This window comes from Castor canadensis, chromosome 7 (genome assembly GCF_047511655.1).
Source record: "Castor canadensis chromosome 7, mCasCan1.hap1v2, whole genome shotgun sequence".
Lineage (NCBI taxonomy): Eukaryota > Metazoa > Chordata > Mammalia > Rodentia > Castoridae > Castor > Castor canadensis.
This window is the reverse complement of record NC_133392.1, coordinates 26,227,585-26,248,021: the sequence shown is the minus strand read 5'-3', so window position 1 is coordinate 26,248,021 and position 20,437 is coordinate 26,227,585. Positions and strand designations below refer to the sequence as shown.

At 51.8% G+C, this 20,437-nt stretch overlaps 1 protein-coding gene across 7 annotated transcripts in view; it reads right to left on the bottom strand.

Annotated features, from left to right (window-relative positions):
- Positions 1-20,437, bottom strand: part of Sh3pxd2a (SH3 and PX domains 2A) — a 213,285-nt gene that overhangs the window by 17,292 nt on the left and 175,556 nt on the right. For 4 of the 7 annotated variants that reach the window (XM_074078375.1, XM_074078376.1, XM_074078378.1 and 1 more), the window contains 3 exons: positions 13,257-13,370; positions 9,700-9,783; positions 4,492-4,609 (listed from right to left, as the gene is read on the bottom strand). In XM_074078375.1, the coding sequence (XP_073934476.1) occupies positions 4,492-4,609; positions 9,700-9,783; positions 13,257-13,370 (316 nt within the window). The remainder of the gene's footprint in view (positions 1-4,491; positions 4,610-9,699; positions 9,784-13,256; positions 13,371-20,437) is intronic. The other 3 variants (XM_074078377.1, XM_074078380.1, XM_074078381.1) reach the window with 1 other exon arrangement.

Genomic DNA, 20,437 nt, shown 5'->3' with positions numbered 1-20,437 from the left:
GCTTGCTTCCTGGTCTAGCTATTGCTGGCCAGTGTCCCCAAGTCTGGGTTGCAATGTCTCCATGTATTCCGTAGGACACATCTGGCTCTTTGGAATGGCTTTTCCAGGCCAGATGCCTAAAAACCTCCCTCCACCCGGATGTGACCTTGACCTTGGGAGAGCCTCTAGGTGGGAGAGAAAGAACAGGAAAGCTACAGTTCCTAGCAATTTATCTGAGCTGGGCTGGGAAGCCCCGATAGAAGGTATATCTCCTTATGTTCACATTGCAGGAATGTGCACACCACTTATCTCAAGCTCACCTGTTTCGGTGAAGACAAAGAAGCTGGGGTTGCGATGGCCCAAGGATGTCACAGATACAAAGAGAAACTCAGAATTTTAAGGGTAGATACCAAACCTTCCTATGAGACAACAGCCAAGACTCAGAAAAGTAAAGCAGGCAGCACGGGTCCCACACATCAAGCTGTGGCAGCACTTGGCCCAGGGACCAGGTCTCTTGCATCTTGGAGAAAAAATACTAGTGAACCCACTGGCCCTTGCTTGTGTCTTTGTATGTGAACACGGCAATGATGTGGGAGAGGGGCCTTGGGGGATGCCGGTCAGGCCTTCTTATAGCCTCTAGTGCTCCAAGTCATATCCCTTTGTGTCCCTTGTCATTATATGGATTAAATTAGGTTGCAGGCTTCATATTCCATGGATAGAGCTAGGTTCCCAGCACAGAAATGCAAGGATACTACCAGGAGCAGCTGTGTGTGTTTGGGTCCAACTCTCACAGCTGCTTCCCATGTCTAGAGCGGGACTGACCCCAGAAGGAAGCAGGCCGGAGAGAGTGTGCATGAGTGTGTGTGTGTGTATCTGTAGGGCTGGGGGAGGAGAAGAAAGACAGGAAATGAAGATTGACACAGAGCTTGAAATGCTGGAAAATGGCATATTTAAGGGGGTGTCTGGCAGCCTTCTTAAGGTAGAATTGTTTTTTTGGTTTTTCTTATTTTATAAAAATATAAAAAAATGTCTATATTCCCAAAAGTAATCTACATGTTTAATGCAATTCCCATCAAAATTCCAATGACGTCCATTAAAGAGATCGAAAAATCTACTGTTAAATTTATATGGAAACACAAGAGGCCACGAATAGCCAAGGCAATACTCAGTCAAAAGAACAATGCAGGAGGTATCACAATACCTGACTTCAAACTATATTACAAAGCAATAACGATAAAAACAGCATGGTACTGGCACAAAAACAGACATGAAGACCAGTGGAACAGAATAGAGGATCCAGATATGAAGCCACACAGCTATAAGCAACTTATCTTTGACAAAGGAGCTAAAAATATATGATGGAGAAATAGCAGCCTCTTCAACAAAAACTGCTGGGAAAACTGGTTAGCAGTCTGCAAAAAACTGAAACTAGATCCATGTATTTCACCCTATACCAATATTAACTCAAAATGGATCAAGGATCTTAATATCAGACCACAAACTCTAAAGTTGATACAGGAAAGAGGAGGAAATACTCTGGAGTTAGTAGGTATAGGTAAGAACTTTCTCAATGAAACTCCAGCAGCACAGCAACTAAGAGATAGCATAGATAAATGGGACCTCATAAAACTAAAAAGCTTCTGTTCATCAAAAGAAATGGTCTCTAAACTGAAGAGAACACCCACAGAGTGGGAGAAAATATTTGCCAGCTACACATCAGACAAAGGACTGATAACCAGAATATATAGGGAACTTAAAAAACTAAATTCTCCCAAAATTAATGAACTAATAAAGAAATGGGCAAGTGAACTAAACAGAATTTTCTCAAAAGAAGAAATTCAAATGGCCAAAAACACATGAAAAAATGCTCACCCTCTCTAGCAATAAGGGAAATACAAATTAAAACCACACTAAGATTCCACCTCACCCCTGTTAGAATAGCCATCATTAGCAACACCACTAACAACAGGTGTTGGCGAGGATGCAGGGAAAAAGGAACCCTCTTAAACTGTTGGTGGGAATGTAAACTAGTACAACCACTCTGGAAAAAAATTTGGAGGCTACTTAAAAAGCTAAATATTGATCTACCATTTGATCTAGCAACACCACTCTTGGGGATATACCCAAAAGACTGTGACACAGGTTACTCCAGAGGCACCTGCACACCCATGTTTATTGCAGCACTATTCACAATAGCCAAGTTATGGAAACAGCCAAGATGCCCCACCACTGACCAATGGATCAAGAAAATGTGGTATCTATACACAATGGAATTTTATGCAGCCATGAAGAAGAACGAAATGTTATCATTTGCTGGTAAATGGATGGAACTGGAGAACATCATTCTGAGTGAGCTTAGCCTGGCCCAAAAGACCAAAAATCGTATGTTCTCTCTCATATGTGGACATTAGATCAAGGGCAAACACAACAAGGGGATTGGACTTTGAGCACATGATAAAAGCGAGAGCACACAAGGGAGGGGTGAGGATAGGTAAGACACCTAAAAAACTAGCTAGCATTTGTTGCCCTTAACGCAGAGAAACTAAAGCAGATACCTTAAAAGCAACTGAGGCCAATAGGAGAAGGGGACCAGGAACTAGAGAAAAGGTTAAATCACAATGAATTAACCTAGAAGGTAACACCCACGCACAGGAAATTAATGTGAGTCAACTCCCTGTATAGCCATCCTTATCTCAACCAGCAAAAACCCTTGTTCCTTCCTATTATTGCTTATACTCTCTCTTCAACAAAATTAAGAGATAAGGGCAAAGTAGTTTCTGCTGGGTATTGAAGGGGTGGGGGGGAGAGGGAGGGGGTGGAGTGGGTGGTAAGGAAGGGGGTGGGGGCAGGGGGGAGAAATGACCCAAGCCTTGTATGCACAAATGAATAATAAAACAATAAAAAAATTTTTCATTTTTAAACATTTTTAATTCATATCATTTAGGTATATATAAACCATATACATAATAACAAAAGCAAGAGAATGGTTAAACTAAAACTTTTAAAGGCCTAGAAGTCAAATCAATTTTTTTAATAATGAAAATTATTAATATTATATTTTTCTTTTATTCATATGTGCATACAATGTTTGGGTCATTTCTCCTCCCTTCCCCCCGCCCTGGTAGAATTGTTTCACCAAGGTTTTCTCTGTTCAAGCTACTGCTGGCTAAAGGACTAGGCCATGGGGACAAGAGCTGATTAGAAATAGCTCAGAGTGACTTCATTAGTTACTTTTGAAATCTAAGAAATAAAACAAAATAAAAAGCAGTGATTTGCAGATCACTTCTGGGCAAATGAATTAGTCTACCCTCCCACCAGGGTGTTTTGGATTCTGGCTTTTCCATGTCAGGGTTCTGGCTGTTGGATTGGGAGCTAACTCTAATTTCCATTGCTTAGAGAACATAAAAGTCTAGGGGCAGTGATTTTGGGCAACACATGTCCAGACACACAGTCCCATCTCGCCTAGCAGGACAGAAAGGGACATCTTGTCTGCAACCATACTATCCTGAATGTGCCTGATCTCGGAAGCTAAGTGGGGTCGGGTCTGGTTAGTACTGAGAAGGGAGAAAGGGACATCTCAGTCTTCCTGATAGGCACCGAGGCTAGGAGGATAGGGGGAGCAATGTCCTATCAAGTCACACAAAGGTCTTGTGACCTTCATCTGACCCTTCGGCAGAGACTAACCTTTAACACCATCATGTTCCACCATGTTCTGAGGACCTACCCCATGAGTGCTTGCATCACCTGTCACAGGGTGCCACAGCACAATCCTGGCCCTCTAAGGAAGACCATGTAGAGCATACATCCTGTCCTCAGTGGGTCTGGAATGCCAGGTGTGGTGGACTGAGGTGGCTGGCCCCAGAGCCCACACATATGCGACTGTCTCTGTCAGCTGGGCTGCAGGCAGAGGAGTGTGGAAAGCAGCCAGAGTCCCCAGAGCTGACAGCCATAGGAGCCAACAGACCTTCCTGAGAGCCAACTTTGTGGGTGGAAGCAGGGCAGGTCACGTCTGACCATGGTGAGTGATGCTCACAGGGTTTGGTTTATTCTGCTCCCTTACCTACACCCCAAATGGGCTTTTCAGCAGGGAAGTGTGATTGGGCCCTCAGACAGGGAGGCACAGGAGAACGAGGAGCCTTACTTCTACCCTAGCCTTACAACCAGCCCTGTAGTACAAAACGACCCAAACTAGCCAGGGATACAGGGGCCAGAGGCCCATGTCTGGGGCCCGGCGTGCGAGCTTGGAGCGAGCCAGGCAGCCAAGGCCTGATACAGAAAACCAGATTCAGATGTGCTGCACTCTTGGCAGCTGCAAGCTGAGCTGGGTTGGTGGTCCAGGCCAGCTGAGGCTCAGGTTTTGCTTTCTTGTCCCAGGAGACAACCTGCACGCTGAGCACTTCTAGGTTGAGCTTCTCAGCTGCAGAAGTTGGTGTGCAGCTGCCCTCAGTATCTACCTGCCACCTGGTACCATGGCTACTCTGCACTCAGTTGCTGCTCTGCCAGAGCTCCTACCTGATGTACCACCAGCCCTCCAAGTTCTTCCGGATCACCTCCACGGTGACACCCTTCTCGAAGCCAATCTCGTCCTTGCTTTGGCTGGTGTAGGGCTGCACTGTGATGTACTTCTCCTCTGTGAGTGGGCAGGTAGGGGAGGCAAGAAAGCAAGATTATTTGAGGTTGGGGTGTAAGCCCTGTTTCCTACCCCAGGTCCCGGCTGCCTTGCTCAGCTACTTGCCAAGTTGCCCTGGGTCAGCTCTGGCTTCTCCAGGGAAGGGACGGGAAGGGACAGGAAGGGAAGGTCCAGGACTCAGGAGTGGCAGCAAAAAGATCAGGGTGTCAGGGTCACAGCTGCTCCCAGTATGTGCCAAAGCCAGCCAGGATCCCAGGTTGCCCAACAAAGCCCTGAGCAGCACGAAGTCAGCTCTTCTAGCCAAGTTGGGCCAAAGGCAGGGTTTGGAGGAAGCTGCCTCTCATAGGGCCCGAGTCAAAGTTGAGACCAATGCTGAAAAGTCTGCCCTTCCTCAGTGCCATGCCCCCACCTGTATCCCGCATGTGCTCTCCTAGTCCTGCCCCTGCCTCAACCTCTTCAATTCCCCTTAGGTCTGACCTCCAGACACCACCTCCCTGGTGAAGTCTTCACCAAGCCTTAGGTTCCACATTAGCAGCAGAGTACGCAATGTCCCCTAGAGAGTTACACAGAACACAAGTTCTATGGACGCAATTAAGGGTTTTGTTAAGATAAAGGTCCTGTGGCCAAGTAAGTATAGAACTGCCAAACACCCCACTGACAGGCAGACCTGGAGGGCCTCATCAGGCCATGTGGCTGTGCAGCTCCTGGACTTGCTGGTGCCCGGTAAGCTCCCTGCAGAGCTGCTAGTCTCATGTAGTGACTTCAGGGACTTGGTCAAAGGTTTTCCCAAGGTGCCAGGAAAGAGGCACTGTAGGGAATCTCAGAAGAGCTTGGGGGTAGGTGTGGGGAGGTTAGGCACCAGGTTTCTCCCTTGGCATTCTTCAGCTTCCTTCCTGGCAGCAGGTCCTGGTACCTTCCCCCAGGACCTTTGCTTAGGCTTTCAGGAAGGTGTTGCTTCCTTGTCTACTAGGGTCTACTTCTTCTGTCCCCAGGAAGCCATCAGGGTGACTCACAGCTGGCTGTTGAGGTCACCCTGCCTCCTGGGTGAGACTCTGCCTACAGGACAGCTCAGGCCCGGGGTAGGAGCATCCTCTCTACCCACCCATTGGGAGGACAAAGGACAAGCTGAGACAGAGGGGCAGAACTAGCTATTTGGCAACACCCTTGGGAGGGTCACCCTAAACCATGTGGTCTTCCTTGATGGGGGCTCCCTGGAGACTGTGACACGCCAAGAACACACTGCTAGATGCTGTGGACTCCACCAGAGAAGAGAAAGGCATGGTTGGACAGGGCTGAGCGGGGCACTGAGTGGGAAGCCTGCTGAGAGCTCAAAGTGGCAGGAGCCCAGCCTCCATGTCACCCACCACTACTGGCTTCCAGCTGAAACAACCACCCCTTGGACTCTTTGGTTGGATCCTGTTGGGCTGCCTGCCTGAGCCTCTGGCAGCTATGCAGGAGGGGACAGCTGTCACCCCAACTCCCTGCTGTGAGAGGGCCATCTGTTCATTCTCCTCTAGATTATCGGGGTCCTGTCTGCAGCCCTGGGCTGGACAGAGATAGCAGTTCCCTTGGCAGTGAAGCGGTTGTCCTGCCAGGCTGCAACGGAAGTGAAGGGTCACTGGCTGTGCTTGAAAGCCTGCCAAAAAGCAAAAGGTGGGTGATGGCTGTGGGAGGCTGTACCACTCCTCACTGTGCTCTCCCACTGCAAGCCTTTCTCGGCATTGACAAGGAAGGACTTTGCTCCGGGGCCTTCAGATTCCACTCCAGCCCTGCCCAGGCCTGCTGCCAAGGCTGCTTGAGAACCCTGCCCAGCCAGATTCTGACTCGGACCCTGGAGAAGTTCCATGTTCTCTTGCTGGTTCCTGGTCCTGCTCCATTTTTCCAGTGGGCCACGGTAAACCCCGGCCCAGGCAGTGACCAGAGGGGCAGAGCCAGGCCCTGGGAATCCTGAGGTCTGGGCAAGGCAAGGCCTGGGCTCTACATTTTGCCTTTGTTCGGCAGGACTATTTTTAAAGCCTGTGGTTCAAGCAGGAAGCCAACATGAAAGTTTTCCTAGGCAAGGTTGCTTTTGCAGAGAAAAATGGCAGCCCTTCTTGGGGAAGATGAAAGGAACCCTGCCTTGTCCCAACAGGGCCTTGACCATTCATCCAGAATGGGCTCAGTCTCTTGGAGACACCAGGAATAGCCACAGCATCACTCTTGGTGTACATGTGGCACCACATCCCTGGGTGTGGAAGCTCTTGCTTTGCTTGACCTCCAGGGTGGGGGTGGAGGGGTGTGTGTGGGGGGGAACAAAGGATACCAGTTCTGACTACAAAGCTAATCTGCTCCTGCAAAAGGCCCTGTTCTTGGAGGCTCTGGTGACCACATCCCCCAGGAGTTTGTGTCCTCCTGGTAAATGTGCTGGTGGGCACAGGGGCTCACCAGGTCTCTGTGTGGATTTCAGAGAACTCAGTGTCCTGGTCTCTGGCAAGGTTAAGCAATTCTTCCCACTTGTTCCTTTGGATACTTGGTTTTCTGCTCTGGATGGCTTAAAAGGCTCAGAAGGCAGAGGCATGTTCCATCTCTACGTAAAGGCCAGATGGGTCTCAGACCTCCCAACCCACAGGTGAGTAAAGGGACAAGCAGAGACAGATCCATCAGTGGACCTGACCACAAACCCCACTGTAGAGGGATTGTTCAGGCAAGGGAATGCCCAGCTAGATGGAAATGGCTTCATGGGCATTGAGTTTATAGGTGGGTCAGGGGCTCTGAACCCCTCCCCCTCCTTTAGGAAACAGAGTTGAGGGCAGGGAGGCCGTGAGCTTGCGGACTCCTCAGGGATTTTGCGAAGTACAGAGTCTGGTATTGTGATCTTTTTGCCAACCAGAGATGGTGGCATCCCTGCCTCGTGAGGGCTGGCCAGGCAGCTGGGTGGGGTGGGGGAGGTGGACAGCCCATTCTGGTTTTGGAGGCAAGGGCTGGAAGCCCTGCAGTTTCCAAACCACAGAAGTCTCCTTTCTCCAAACACTTTCCCCCTCTGTCAGCAGTCTCTCAGCCTCCCCTCCCAGCCCCTCCAACTCCCTCACTGGCTGAGCTCCCCCAGGAGAGAGGCCTTTGATCCCAAATGCTTGGTTGGCTGAGGGCTGGGGAAGGGAGGCCTGGGGAAGCACTGTTTTCTCTTGTCTAGTTACTGATGACCCATTGCTGCCTCCCACCAGCTCTGCTGCTTGCAGTGAGGTCGGTGTCAACCAGCCAGCTCTCTGCAAGTTTATCTTGGCTGCCTGACTTAATGTAGCCCGTAGGGCTGAGGCTGGGAAATTATGTTGCTTAGGTCTCTTATATGAGAGAGAAAGGAGTAAAGGGAAAGGGGAGAGGGGAGGGAGTGAGGGAGAGAGAGAGACATGGACTTCTGTTTGCTTAGGTTTGGGTGACTGCAGAATGATGCATTTAGCTGAGGATTTGTGTCTATGTGTGTCCCTGTGTGTCCATCTGAGTATACTTCTGAATACACTGCCTGTGCAAATGTGGTATGAGTGGCTATGTGTACTTGCAGTTGTTGCTGCAGAGGTGTATATACGATGTGAGCCATGATTATGTGTGTGAAGTATTTGTCACTGTAAATAACATGTGGTGGCATAACTGGGATTAATTATGATAAGAGTGTGAGTTGTGTGCACAGAACAGCTGGGGGGTGGGGGTGTGATTAGGCACTGCAGCCACACATGTGGCTGTCAGGCTGTGAACGGGTGTGTACCTCACTGGCTGTATGTGTTTGTGTAGTATAGAGACACAATTATGTTTCAGGCCCAGTGTGTGATGGGTGTGGAACAGGCCAAACTTTCACTTCTGCTGTGTGATTCCAGGCCCTGGGACCTGCTCTCTGTTGCTACACAGGCCTGGGGGGCTGCTTCCCAGCCCGGTCTCCCAGAAAGTTGTCCCCTCCCTCCCGACTTTAGGGTGGCCTTTGCTTTACATTCGGTCTGTTGGTGTTTCTACAACTTCAATCTCTCCATCAGTCCCCTGGGGTCCAGCCCATGCTCCGCCCTCAAGACAAGCTGGGTTCTTCATGGCCAGCACTCTGAGCCTGACTCTAAGCCAGTCATGGGATGAGGCCACCCAAGAGTCCAGACTTCCTGCTGCTCTCCTTGTTACTTGGAAACAAGCTTTGAGGTGGGGGTGGGGGCCCAAGTCAGGCATCCCTGTGTTCCAGAAAGGCCAGTGCTCATTACACACCCCTCTCAGGGGTGACGATCTGCTTCCAACCATGTCGTCACTGCGAGGAGAACACACTCTGCCCTGCTCTCTGTGGGGCAGGAGGAACTGACCATCCACTGGTCTGGGGGGGGGGGTCTGCAGATGTTTAGCGGTACATTCAGAGGCCCACCATGCTCTCCCTCACCTCCCAAGTTCCTGGATATTGGGAAGGCGCTAGGCCAGAAAGCTCTGAACCAGCAAATGTTTCAATTCTCTGATCAGCCCACAGCCAGGTCAAGTGTCTCTCTGGAATCTTCTTGATCTAGTACTTCCCGTAGTCTCAGAGGTTAGTGCTCCTGGTGGGGCCTCATTCCTCATCAGTGCTGGTTGGGGTTGTGAGCTGGTGCCAGGCTGGGTCTGGCTTCTGCACCCTCCCTAGTTCAAGTGGAGCTGGCTGAAGGAGGAGGGTCATGGGCTGGTCCTCTTTGTATCAGGTTCCTAAGCAACCCACAGGACAGCTTTGGATGAGGGAGTCTTTTTTGGCAGAAGAAAGCAATAAAGGACAGGGGAGTGGGGCGTCTTGCAGAGACTGGAAACCCCTGGTCCCTAAAACTGCAGTGCCTAGGACAGGTATGGCTTTCCTTAGAGAACCAGAGATCCCCCCGCACTCCCTTCCTGAGAACTCTCTTCATTTCTGGGGAACTCACAATCATGTCCTAAGTCCCATGATCCCCATTCCCAGGACATTAGCCAGCCAGAGCTGCCCCTAGTGCCACCCCAATTCCTGAGCAAGACCCCCTTCCCCACTTCCAGCTGGTCAGGAGGCCATGGCAGACAGCAGAGCACAAAGAAGGAGGCATTAGTGAGACACAGGCAGCAGCTGCGGGGGAGGAGAGGCGGGCGCCCGCAGTCACCTCGGCTGTGCTGCCTGTTGACCATCCCGCCCAGGGTCCACCGGCGATCCAGGCGCCGCAGATGGGCCTTGCGTCTCTTGGACACTGGTGTGAGAGATGGTGATGGAGTGCACAGTCGACACGAACCGGTGGAGAAAATGGAGATGAGGATGAGATGGGATGGGGGAGGGGAGAAGGAAGGGGTTAAAGGGAGGGAGGGGGATGCGTCCACACTGTCGGGTCCAATGGGCAGCACACCCCGGCTGAATGAGCACATCTGATAGGTGACATCTTTGGCACGCAGGGAAAAATTCAACCAAAACCAAATTCTTCAGCTTATGCCCTTAAATCTAGGAGGACACTAAAGAATTCAGGGTCCCATGTTAGGGATGGAAAGGACCTTTCACACCAGCCCCGTGTGAGGCAGCAGTCCCTCAGTTGCAGTCTTCCCCAGGGATGGATGGATCATTGCTCCCCTGGACCCTGGTCAGTGCCCGGAAAATGAGTCCTCCACTTGCTCACCATGTGTGACTGTGAACTGGGCACCATGGGCTGGGCAGCATGTGGGGAAGAAAGAGTGTGACCCCAGAGGCTGAGCCTCCCTTGTAGGCTCAGAGCTCTTCTCACTCTGGGTGGGCTTACATCTTTGCCTTCTCATTTGTTCCCACTGGAGTCTGTTGGAGGTGATGCTCTGCCTGTGTCTCTGCACCCCCAGGGCCTAGCACAGTGTCTGGCACTGACCCAGGAAAGGTTCACTGTATGAAATGCACATGACAGTGCCAGAGGCCCGCTCTGCTCCTTCATATCATCCGTCTGGGTCTCGTGATGATGAAGACACGGCCTGCCCTGCTTCTCATTTCTTAAGACCACGTTGCCAGGGCTGGTGATGTGGCTCAAGTGGTAGAGTGCCTGCCTAGCAAGCACGAGGTCCTGAGTTCAAACTCCAGTAATATGAAAAAAAAAAAAAAAGCCACTTTGCCTGGACTGCGCTCTCTGGGCAGATCCTGCACTAGTCCAGTGGCCGAGCTCCAAGCCTCCATGCACCCTCTGCTCAGGCCTAGCTCCAGATGCCCTGACTTCCTCTAAGACTCCCAGGGGGAACGGGCATTGGACCAGGGCTCTAGGTTGCCAGCTGGCTTCACCTCCTGGCACCACAGAAGGAGGCTGCCAGGTTGCCCTGGTCCAGGGAAGAGAGGCTGGCTGGTGGTTCGAATGAAAGTAAAACTGTCCACACATACTTGGGCTAAACCCCAGCAAGGTCTTCTGGGGGAATCTGCTCTCCCTGGGAGGAGAGTGGCCTGTGTGATCTGCCTCTTACAAGCAGAGGCCTAGGCTCTAACTCAGACCCACTACTGGCAACTGTGTCACCCTGTGGTGCCTGCCATCCCTATGACTGTTTCCTCATCTGTCATAGGGTGATATTTCCTGCCCTGACAGAGGCCAAAATAAACTCAAGGGACATTAATCAGATCCTGTGCAAGGAATCCAGGGTGGGGTGGGGTGGGGCTGGATGGGGACAGACGGGCTTGAGCCTGGTGCCTGGACCAGGGGCCAAGTTCATGGTAACTGACTTATTCCCTATGTGCCATTTATGAAGATCATCTCACCTGAGCCTCACAAGAGCCCTAAGTGGTTGGCACTAACCCTATCATACAGGTGGGGAAGCAGAGGCCCAGAGCGCTGGAGAACGATCCAAGTCACACACTTACACGTGACTGCAGGTGCACATAGTGGACATAGCACAGTGGCCAGGGCCTTGGGTCTGGGGTACCAAGCCCTGAACCCTTCTGTGGATCTGGGTAGGAGATGCCTAAGATGTGAAGGCAGAACTTACAACTGTCCACATGTGGCCAGAGGCACCGGCACATAGGTCCTAATAGAAGCACTCAGGAGGGGCACCCTGGGTGTGACTGTACACTCACACTATGAATGCAGAACTTGCCTTGGCTGCTGTCAATTCTTATTCCATCAAGGTCAAAGTCCTTCACAATCTGCTACCACTTGTTCCACGTAAAGTATCAATGTTCTGTTCTAACCAAACTGCCATTGTGCCCCAGGCCTTCTGGGCCCTTTCCTGCTCTTCTGCCTACTCAGTGTCTGAGGCCTCTACCCTTACCCAACACCTTTGCTCTGCCGTTCTAAGTCTAGCCTTTTCTACCATACACTCTCCTCCAGTGGAGACCACAGCAGCCTTCTCTGCAGATGCTTCATGGAAAGGCCTACTGGGGCCTAAACCTGATAAGGACAAGCATAGAACTAAACATTTTGAAGCTTCTGTCCCTGCAGCTGAAAACAGCTGCAGTATGGGGACAGTAACAGTCTCCTCCCAGGATGATGACAGGGCATCTAAAGCCTTGGCCTAGCACCAGGGCCTTTGTGGGCTGCCCTAATTGAGAGGCCCTGGCATGTATCACAGAATGGGGCACTGGGTAGGAGATAAGGCCTGGGGGCTGCAGGTAAATTGGCCCGGACCCAGCTCAGGAGTGGGAGTTCTCCGCTGCTGCAGAGATGCAATGGAACTAAAGGGGAGAGAGTCCAGAGCAGCCCAGCCTGAATGTTTCAGGCCTTCCCAGAGTGGTCTAAGCCCTGGAGACCAGTCACAGGTGGGTGAGCATTCCAGAGGCTGACGTCTGATTATGGGCTGAAATGAAGCATTAACACAGGAAGAAGGATGTGGCCCCAAGTGCCAGCTGAGTAACCGACATTTAGGGGAAGGATGAATAAGGGGCTGGCACTTGGCAAGCTGCTCATTTTGGCCTGGGCAACAAGGAGGTGGGGATGGGAGGAGTAAGCCTAGGGGTGGCCTAGTTAGCAAGCCTACACCCTTGGCTCTCCGACTTGTCCATCTGGATCATCCTGCCAACTGACCGTTAGGGAAGAATTCTGTTACCAGGCCATGGAAGGTTTGGAAGGCATTAGGAACAGAAGCTGGGAACTGAGCTGGGGACAGGGGGCTCAGCACTGTCAGACTTACTGGGTTGGTGCTGACCTAGGGAGCAGAGGCCAGCTCCTGGAAATGCAAGGAGAAATTCCCAGAAGAATCTCCTGGAGCCAGAGCTTACTGGAGAGGTTGACTGTGCAGGGACCTGAGTCCCACTCAGTCTGTGAGATGCTGGGAGGTGGTCAGAGACCTGCCTGAGTCAGGCTGACAGCACCCACTGCAGAGGCTTCTGGGCAGGACACCACACAGTCCCTTGGATCATACTTGCTGCAGGAAGTCAGAGTGGGGGAGCAACAGGAGGTCTCTGTGGGGTCCTTGAGAGGAGCCCAGAGCTTCTAGGGAGAAGTCGTTTTTTGGGGGGGTTCTACCCTAAGACTGTTTTCTCCAGCATTGCCAAAATTTGAGGTCCACAACCCTAGGGAACTTCCCATGGGGGCCTGGGGTAGGAGGTGAGCTTCTGAGTTAGTCCCAATGAGATGGGATCCCAACGGAAGGGACTTGGGTATGGTCCAACTCACTTTAGGGATTCAGATTGAGAAGATTAGGAGAAGTGCTTCCAGGAGGGGTTGATCCCAGAGGCAGCTGGCCCCACGGTCCAACGTCACTACCCTCTCCCTGAGAACCTGCAGGTTCTTACCTTCCCCAGTCTTGGAAGTGTTGATGTCCGAGTCGTCCCGTGTGCCATTCTGGGCTTCTAGGTAGGTGGCAGGAACCCAGCCCTGCTCTTCAGAGGTGCTCACAAACCACCAACCTGCAGCGGGAACAAGAGAACAGGCTGGTGAGAGCCTGACAGATGGTGGAGGTGGGATGGGCCAGGACGAGGATGGAAGGAGTGGCTAGTGGGCAAGGCATACAGCCAGACAGCCTGGGCACCCAGCAAATGCCTGGCCGATAGCCAGCCCCAGGAGCCTGTGTCTCAGCTAAGGCAAAAAAGACCAACACACTCCTACACAATTGATGAAGAAATTAAAAAGCAAAATGGAAATCATGGTATGCCCTATGTGTGGAATAAACCTTGCAAGAAAGGCCAAGCAAACTGTCTGTCCCTGCACAAGCCATTTCTCTCCAGCCACCAGGCCCACTAATGCTGCTGGAGTGGGGTATCAGCCTTTCTCTGAGGGACAGGAATGCCTCCAGAGACACTAATGGTCAGCTGGTTCCTTTTCTCCAGCACGGGTCAGCAGTGTTTTCACTTCTGCTGCTCACAGCTGCCCTTGAAGCGTGTTGACATTGCAATCCCAGTAAGTGGGCACTGCATCTTCGAGTGATCCCTGACAATCACGGCCACATGATAAAGGCTCATTCATGTTGGTTGTTCATTCATGTTATTTGCTTACATGTCTGGTCATTCAGAAAACCATTACTGGGCAAAGTTCGTGAGCACATAGGTCTAGGGTGCTCACGCACCGTCTTCAGTCTCTTTCTGAAAGGTTGCCTTCCCAGGACTCTGTGCTCTTCCCATCCCTCCCTGCTTGTCCAGCTCTCTTTTGTCCCCCATATAATGTGGCACTGGATCTTCTTTCTGTTCAAGGCAGAGCTCTTCATGTCCTGTCAGGAGGCTCCAGGGCTTCTCCCTGGGCAGCAGGCTACTCGGGGGCCTTTTCAGGAACTGACATAGATGCTTTGATGACCTAAACCCTGAGTCCTCCCTAAAGCAGGAGTTACAAGGGCACGTGCAGAGAGGGCCTGAGAGCTAAGTCCATATAGCAGCAGCAAAGTCACCAGATGGAGAATGAGCCACTCCTGACTGACACCTTCAGAGCTCTGGTCTGGTGTGTAAGGCTAGACTATCCCTCCAGACTCCCTCACTTCTATAAGTCAAGGAACTTCCGATATGGTGTATGACCCGGAGCCAGGTTTCAATCACATGAATAGATGTCCTCCCTAATCACCCCTAACCATCACAAGCATCACCATTAAAGGTCCCCACAAGAGCCACACGTCTGGAGAATAAAAGACAACTGAGCAGCTGCTTCTGCAGACCTCAGCAGGTAGGGACCAAGTTTTCCACGCCACTCTGGGGAAGGGGTCACTCCCCCAAATCCTGCTCACCAGGAGAACCCCTAAGACCCTCAAAGAACAGTTGCCACAGGTCTCAACTTGGGTTCACTTTTAGAAAGCTCTTGAAAGCTGAGGCTCACACATGACTTCCCAGATCCAAGTTCCAATACCAAGAGCACAAAAATGGCTCCCACAACTCATCCAGATCCTTCCCACACTGACCTCCAAAGACCTGCCCACCTAAGCCAAGCCAAGGTCCAGCAGGCTGCAGAAGTGTCCAGAGGGTCTGGTCTCAGATGGGAGCCCTTCTTCCTGGGAGTGGTTTCCTCAGAAGGGTCCAGAGCTGGAGCCAGGGATATTGTCATTGAACAAAATGAGATGTGCCTGAGGAACTGCATGGCTTAGAAGCCTGCATCTTGTTGAGGATCTGCCAAGGTCCCTTCATGACCAGCTCTTTTTCTACACCAAGGCATGCTCACTGCAAATGCCACTTCCCAAAACAACCTTGTGCCAGCCCAGGGCCCCAGGAAAACAAGTGATTTGCTACTCTTGTGGAGGCTAGGGTGGGCTCCATCAGTCCCATCCATGCTGGTCTACGTCTAAACTGCTGTGAGGCATGCCCCTGAGCCTGCCGCCCTCTTGCCCTCTTGCTCTCACCCTCTTCCTCCTGCATAGGCTTTTCTCCTAGTCTCCAAAGCCTTAAGACACCAGGATCTGGGGTCCTCTCTCCCGCTTACTTCACTCATGGGAACCCTTCCCTGTATGTGGTGGTACTTCTCTTTCCTAGGAGTAAGGTAAGGTATGCAAGTGGAGGACGGACCTGCCTTTGGTGGCAGCAGGGGCACCCCTGGGGCAAGGCAGGTCTGCTCCCTCCTCCCACCTCTGCTGCACAGGCCTTGACACAGAGTAGGAGCCAGTGGGCATAGCAGAACCACACTTCTCTGCACCTCACTCTCAGGTGTCCTATAATACGCTCAGGGCTGTTTCCTCCTTCCCTCTTCAAAATCTCTGCCATGCTAGAAGCTTCTGAGGTATTTGGCCACACCTGAGCACCTCCTATCCCCACCTCAGCATCTTAGGATCCTATTCTCCTTCTGTGGCCTTAAGGCCTGGGGCTGAGAGTCATCATCCTCATGGCCTGGCAGGCCGTTAACCTTGCCTGAGAACACTAGTCTGTGTGTAAGCTCTTTCAGAGCTGGGCTGTGTGGCTTCCAGCTCAAGTTTTTTCTGTACCATGCCATTGGTGCCAGAGATGATGATGGCTGTAAAGAGCCTGACACCACCACTGAGCTTAGATGGACAGACTGAAACACTATGTAGGTGGGCACTAGTGAATGCAGGCAGAGGTGCCCACCTGGGTCCATGCAGACCTCCTGGGATTCCTGGCACAAGGCACACAGTTGGGGCTCTTGAAAACACTCCCTGGACCTGCTCCCACTCATGGCTGCTGATGGGCCTCTCCCAGATGCCTATGGCTCAGATGTCAATTGTTGCATTAGGGGCTCCTGACTAGTCACTGGTGCTCCACAGAGAAGCAAACAGAATCTGAACCTCTGGGTGTGGCTTAGCTGGCCAAGAGGGTGCCAACATCAGCCAGTGAGCCCTGTGGGGTTCCCCGGCTCACTTCCAATGCATGCAGGGGCCTCATCGCTTTTCCTGCAGTCTGAGTGTGTGTGTGTGTGTGTGTGTGTGTGTGTGTGTGTGTGTGTGTGTATGAAAGAAGTTGCTGGGGTGGGTGTGGACACAAGTATATGGGAGGTGACTTATGTACATGTACCTGTGTACAAAAGCTAGGGCTGTGGACATGTGCGTTACACACAGTACAACCAAACACAAAGAAAAGTGCTCTGGCAGGCACTCACTGTTTACTCTTCAAGGACCTGGAGAAATGTTACTGGCATCAGGCTTACACGAGAAAGCTAGGCATAAAACCTGGTGAGGTCACCCAGAGATCCCAGAGTCTCAGCCATTACAGAAGTGTGTGTGGCATATGCTTGCTGTATACACAGGTACAGATGATTCCTTGAGCATGTGTGTCCCTGAATACTAGCACTTGGTACATGCACCTCTCTGAGAGTACAGGCCCATGTCTCTGAGCATGTCCTTGGTGTGTGCACCATGGTCTATGTGCATCTGAGTGCTGATGTGCACAGGTGAGGGTCCTCTGGGGGTAGAGGGGAATAACTAGGTGGTCTTCTGTGTTAACTTGCTCAAGGTAACACAAGTTACTAAGCCTTTCTGAGCCTCAGTCTCCCCTCTGATATGAGAGAGGTGAATGAAGCCCATTTTCCAAGGTTGCTGAAGAGAATGGGATAATACCTGCAAGTGGTTAAGAGTGACAGGCTGGCAGAGTGGCTCAAGTGGTAGAGCACCTGGCTAGCAAGCATAAGGCCCTGAGTTCAAACCCCAGTGCCACCAAAAAAAAAAGAACGTTAAGAGTGACAGCTGTGAGTCACATGGCTGGGGGAATCTTCAACCCATACAGCAGCACAGCCTGGTTAGTGTGTCAAGAGTCATCAATACACCTAGTGAGTTGACTTGGATGTATGTGCACTCTCCCTGCTCTGTGGCATTTCAGACTGTATTCAGAAGTTTCAGAAGAATGGAAGGTCTAGCCTGCAGGATGGCTTGTTCTTTCCTCAGTGGAAGCATTTCGTGGCAGCAAAGCATTGTGGGAAATGGGGCCAAAGGGGAGATATCCCTGGGGGTTTCCTCTTTGCCCAAAATGTCTCAGGGCCACTCTGAGCCTGGTTTCCATCATTTGATTCACACAGCTCTCCAGGACAAAGATCCTGCAGCCTCTGTGCTCCTTGCCACATTTAACTTGTTCTCTGAAGTCCATCAGGCAGCCTACCTCCTCCAGAAGCTGTCTTTGGCTGATGTCCAAATTCCCCCAGCTTCCACAACAGTAACTCCAGAGTTCACAGCTGATTTGATCTCTGAGAATTAGCCTAAGTACCAGATCTACTTTATCTCTAGGTTAGAACTGAATGTTTAGCAAAGTCTGCCAAGATGAGGAAACTGAGGCACAGAGTCAAAGATCTGAGTCTAAATCCCATCACTGCCACCTCTCTGCTCTGTAGCCTCAGCAAAGTGCCTTAACCTTTCTAAGCCTTGGTTTCCTCATCTGTGAAATGGTAAGAATACCTACCCTGCAGGCTGGTACGGAGATTGGATGAGGTGATAGCACACAGATCTGGCACACAAGTACCCACTAAATGGCAGCTAGATACTTTAATGAATGGACTCTCCTCGCCCAGGGCCACACCAGCCACCTCACACATTTTCCATGTCCCCAGAAAGACGGGTCCAAACTGCAAGCTGGCCTAACAGCCTTCCTCTCCCATCTCCATGGCTTCCTTTCTTGGAAGGCCAGATCCAGTGAGGTTTCTCTCCAGGACTTGGCCTTGGACTGAGAAGTGGGTACACATGTGCCGAGGTGAGGGCGGGCTGTTCTCTGATTGGCAGCCACACCTGGCCTCTTTCCTGAGACGTCAGCTGTTTCCAGGTAGAAGGGGAGAAAGCAGCAAGCTTGAAGGGTACTTTGGGTGGTGAGGCAGCAGGTGGGAGGGACCTAAGGGGTCTGGGCTCTCTGGGAGACACTGTAGCACATCCTTCCCGCCCAGCTGGCAGCTGCCCTGTGGCGCCTACCAGGCCCTTGCTTTGGTAGGTCTTCCCACCTCCAGTGCCCAGGTGGGGCAGGCGTGGGACTCCTAGTCCATGAATGAGAGCCTACAGAAGAGTCCCATGTACCCTAACACACAACACAGGCTGAGCCCCAGGCCTCATCCCAGGCTCTCCTTTCAGCAGACCGGTGTCTCTGCAGTGCCAGAGGCTAGGACCCAGCCCTTTCCAAGAGGTAAAGGCCCAAAAGAGCAGAGATGTCCCCTGTCATCCACAGCCAGCCAGGCTTGGTGGGCCTCAAGAACAACCTGCTTTATCTCTTGGTCCAGGAGCCAAGGAGAGGAGAAGGCATTATTAAGAGGTCTGCCCAGCATCTCCCAGCTCAGGATGAGTGTGAAAGGGAGACCACCTGGCCTCAGCCCCTGCAGCCAGATGCCCTCTTAGGCCATGTATAATCTTCAGTGAGCCACACAGCTGTTTAAGAGTTCACCTGTTGGGCCAATTTCAAAGGCCTTGGAAATGGACTCTGGCTAGGACTTCCCAGTGCTGTCCTAGGGGCAGGGGGAAAGGCAAAGACAGAGAATGAGACAGAGAGACCAAAGAAAGAGAAGAAGAAAGAGAAAGAGGGCAGGGCGGAGGGAAGTATTGGGAAAGGGAGTGGGAGAGAGGAGAGGGAGAGCAGCTGGGGGCCTTAGCCTCTCCAGGAGGGGCTAAGTCTGGCTGAGGGGAGGCAGGAAGTAATGGGCACTCCCAGGCCACTGCTGTCCCCAGGGTGACCAGGCCACAATGGCCTCCTTAAGGAGGAAGGATAATGAGCTCATTAGGACCAGAGTGAGGCCAGCTGCACACAATTAGGATGTTAATAAAGTCCTTGGGTCATAGCTCAGCCCAGGACAAAGCAGATGATGGGGGAAGGGAGACCCCCTGCTCCTTCCTCTCCCTCTGAAATCCTCCCAGTCCTTCCAGATGTTAAGATGTGTCCTTCGTGAGGCCCCAACAATCCCTGCTCTCCTGGCCTTGCTCACTCTGGGATCCAGTCCATGTATGCATTTTAGCCTCTTCTTCCAGGGCAGACCTCACTTTGAATCCTTGCTTCACACTTCCTAGCTGGGTGACCTGGGCAATCACTAGCCCTCTCTGAGCCTCCCTGACATATCAAGATAATGATAACTATCTTCTGGTTGCCCAGCCCCAGGAATTCATGGTATAGTCAGTCACCAGGAGTTTTTCACACTGTAAGAATTTACTGGCACATACCAAGTGCTGTTCCAGCGATGGGCACAAGGAAGCACCCACTGTCAGGACTCAGACTGTCCTCCCATCACCCCATGCAGGGCATGCAGTGAGGTTCACTCAGGCACTGACTGAGGCCAGCAGGAGAGGGCTGGCTTCCTGGTTCCCATCCTGGCTTCAGGTTCTTGGTGCAAACCCAGAGGATTTTTAAGGCAGGATGCTACTCAGATTCCAGAGTTTGGGAGACCTAGTGGCCTTTAGGTGACCGCCAGGCCTCCTATAACAGGGACTGTTATAGCCACTCCCTTCAGGCTGAGCACAGGTGCTGCACTCACCCTAACCCAGACCTCCCTGAGGTACTGGTATCCAGTTGGGAAGGTAGGTCTTGGAGCCAAGGACTGTAGAAGTCACAGTCTCAGGCCTCAGGCAACTTAGGGTCTTGCTGCTTTCAGTTGGGGGTGGGGAGTCCCTCCTTCCAGAACTCTCAACTAGCTCCCTGGCCTGCTGTCAGAAATGCCTCCATTCTGGCTCACACCTTGTCCTCTCTAGAAGGGTGACCTATCCAGACATTCCCAGGTCCTTTCCTTTGAGCAGGTTTGGAGAAGGGAGCAGGGTAAGGATTGGTGAGCACCAAATGGTGAGGGTAGAGAGATTCCCAGAGGAGCAAAGAATGGAAGTGGCCTGGCTAGGCACAAGTTACCAGCATTACCCACACTTCTCCTAACACAAGGCTGGGCCCTAAGCAGCTGCTTCTGCCCTGGACCCAGCCTGGTCCCCTTCCTATGACCTTAGGGCGGATCCAAAGCTTCTCCCTGTCAGGGACCTGAAGAACTGGAAAAGCAGGCTGTCCATGTGTGCTGTGCCTTTAAGACCAGTGAAAGGCCACCTTCCCTGGGCCAGGACTCCTCTGGTCAGAAAGCTCTGTCACTGCAGCCTCTTGCCAAGACACACTCTGGCTCT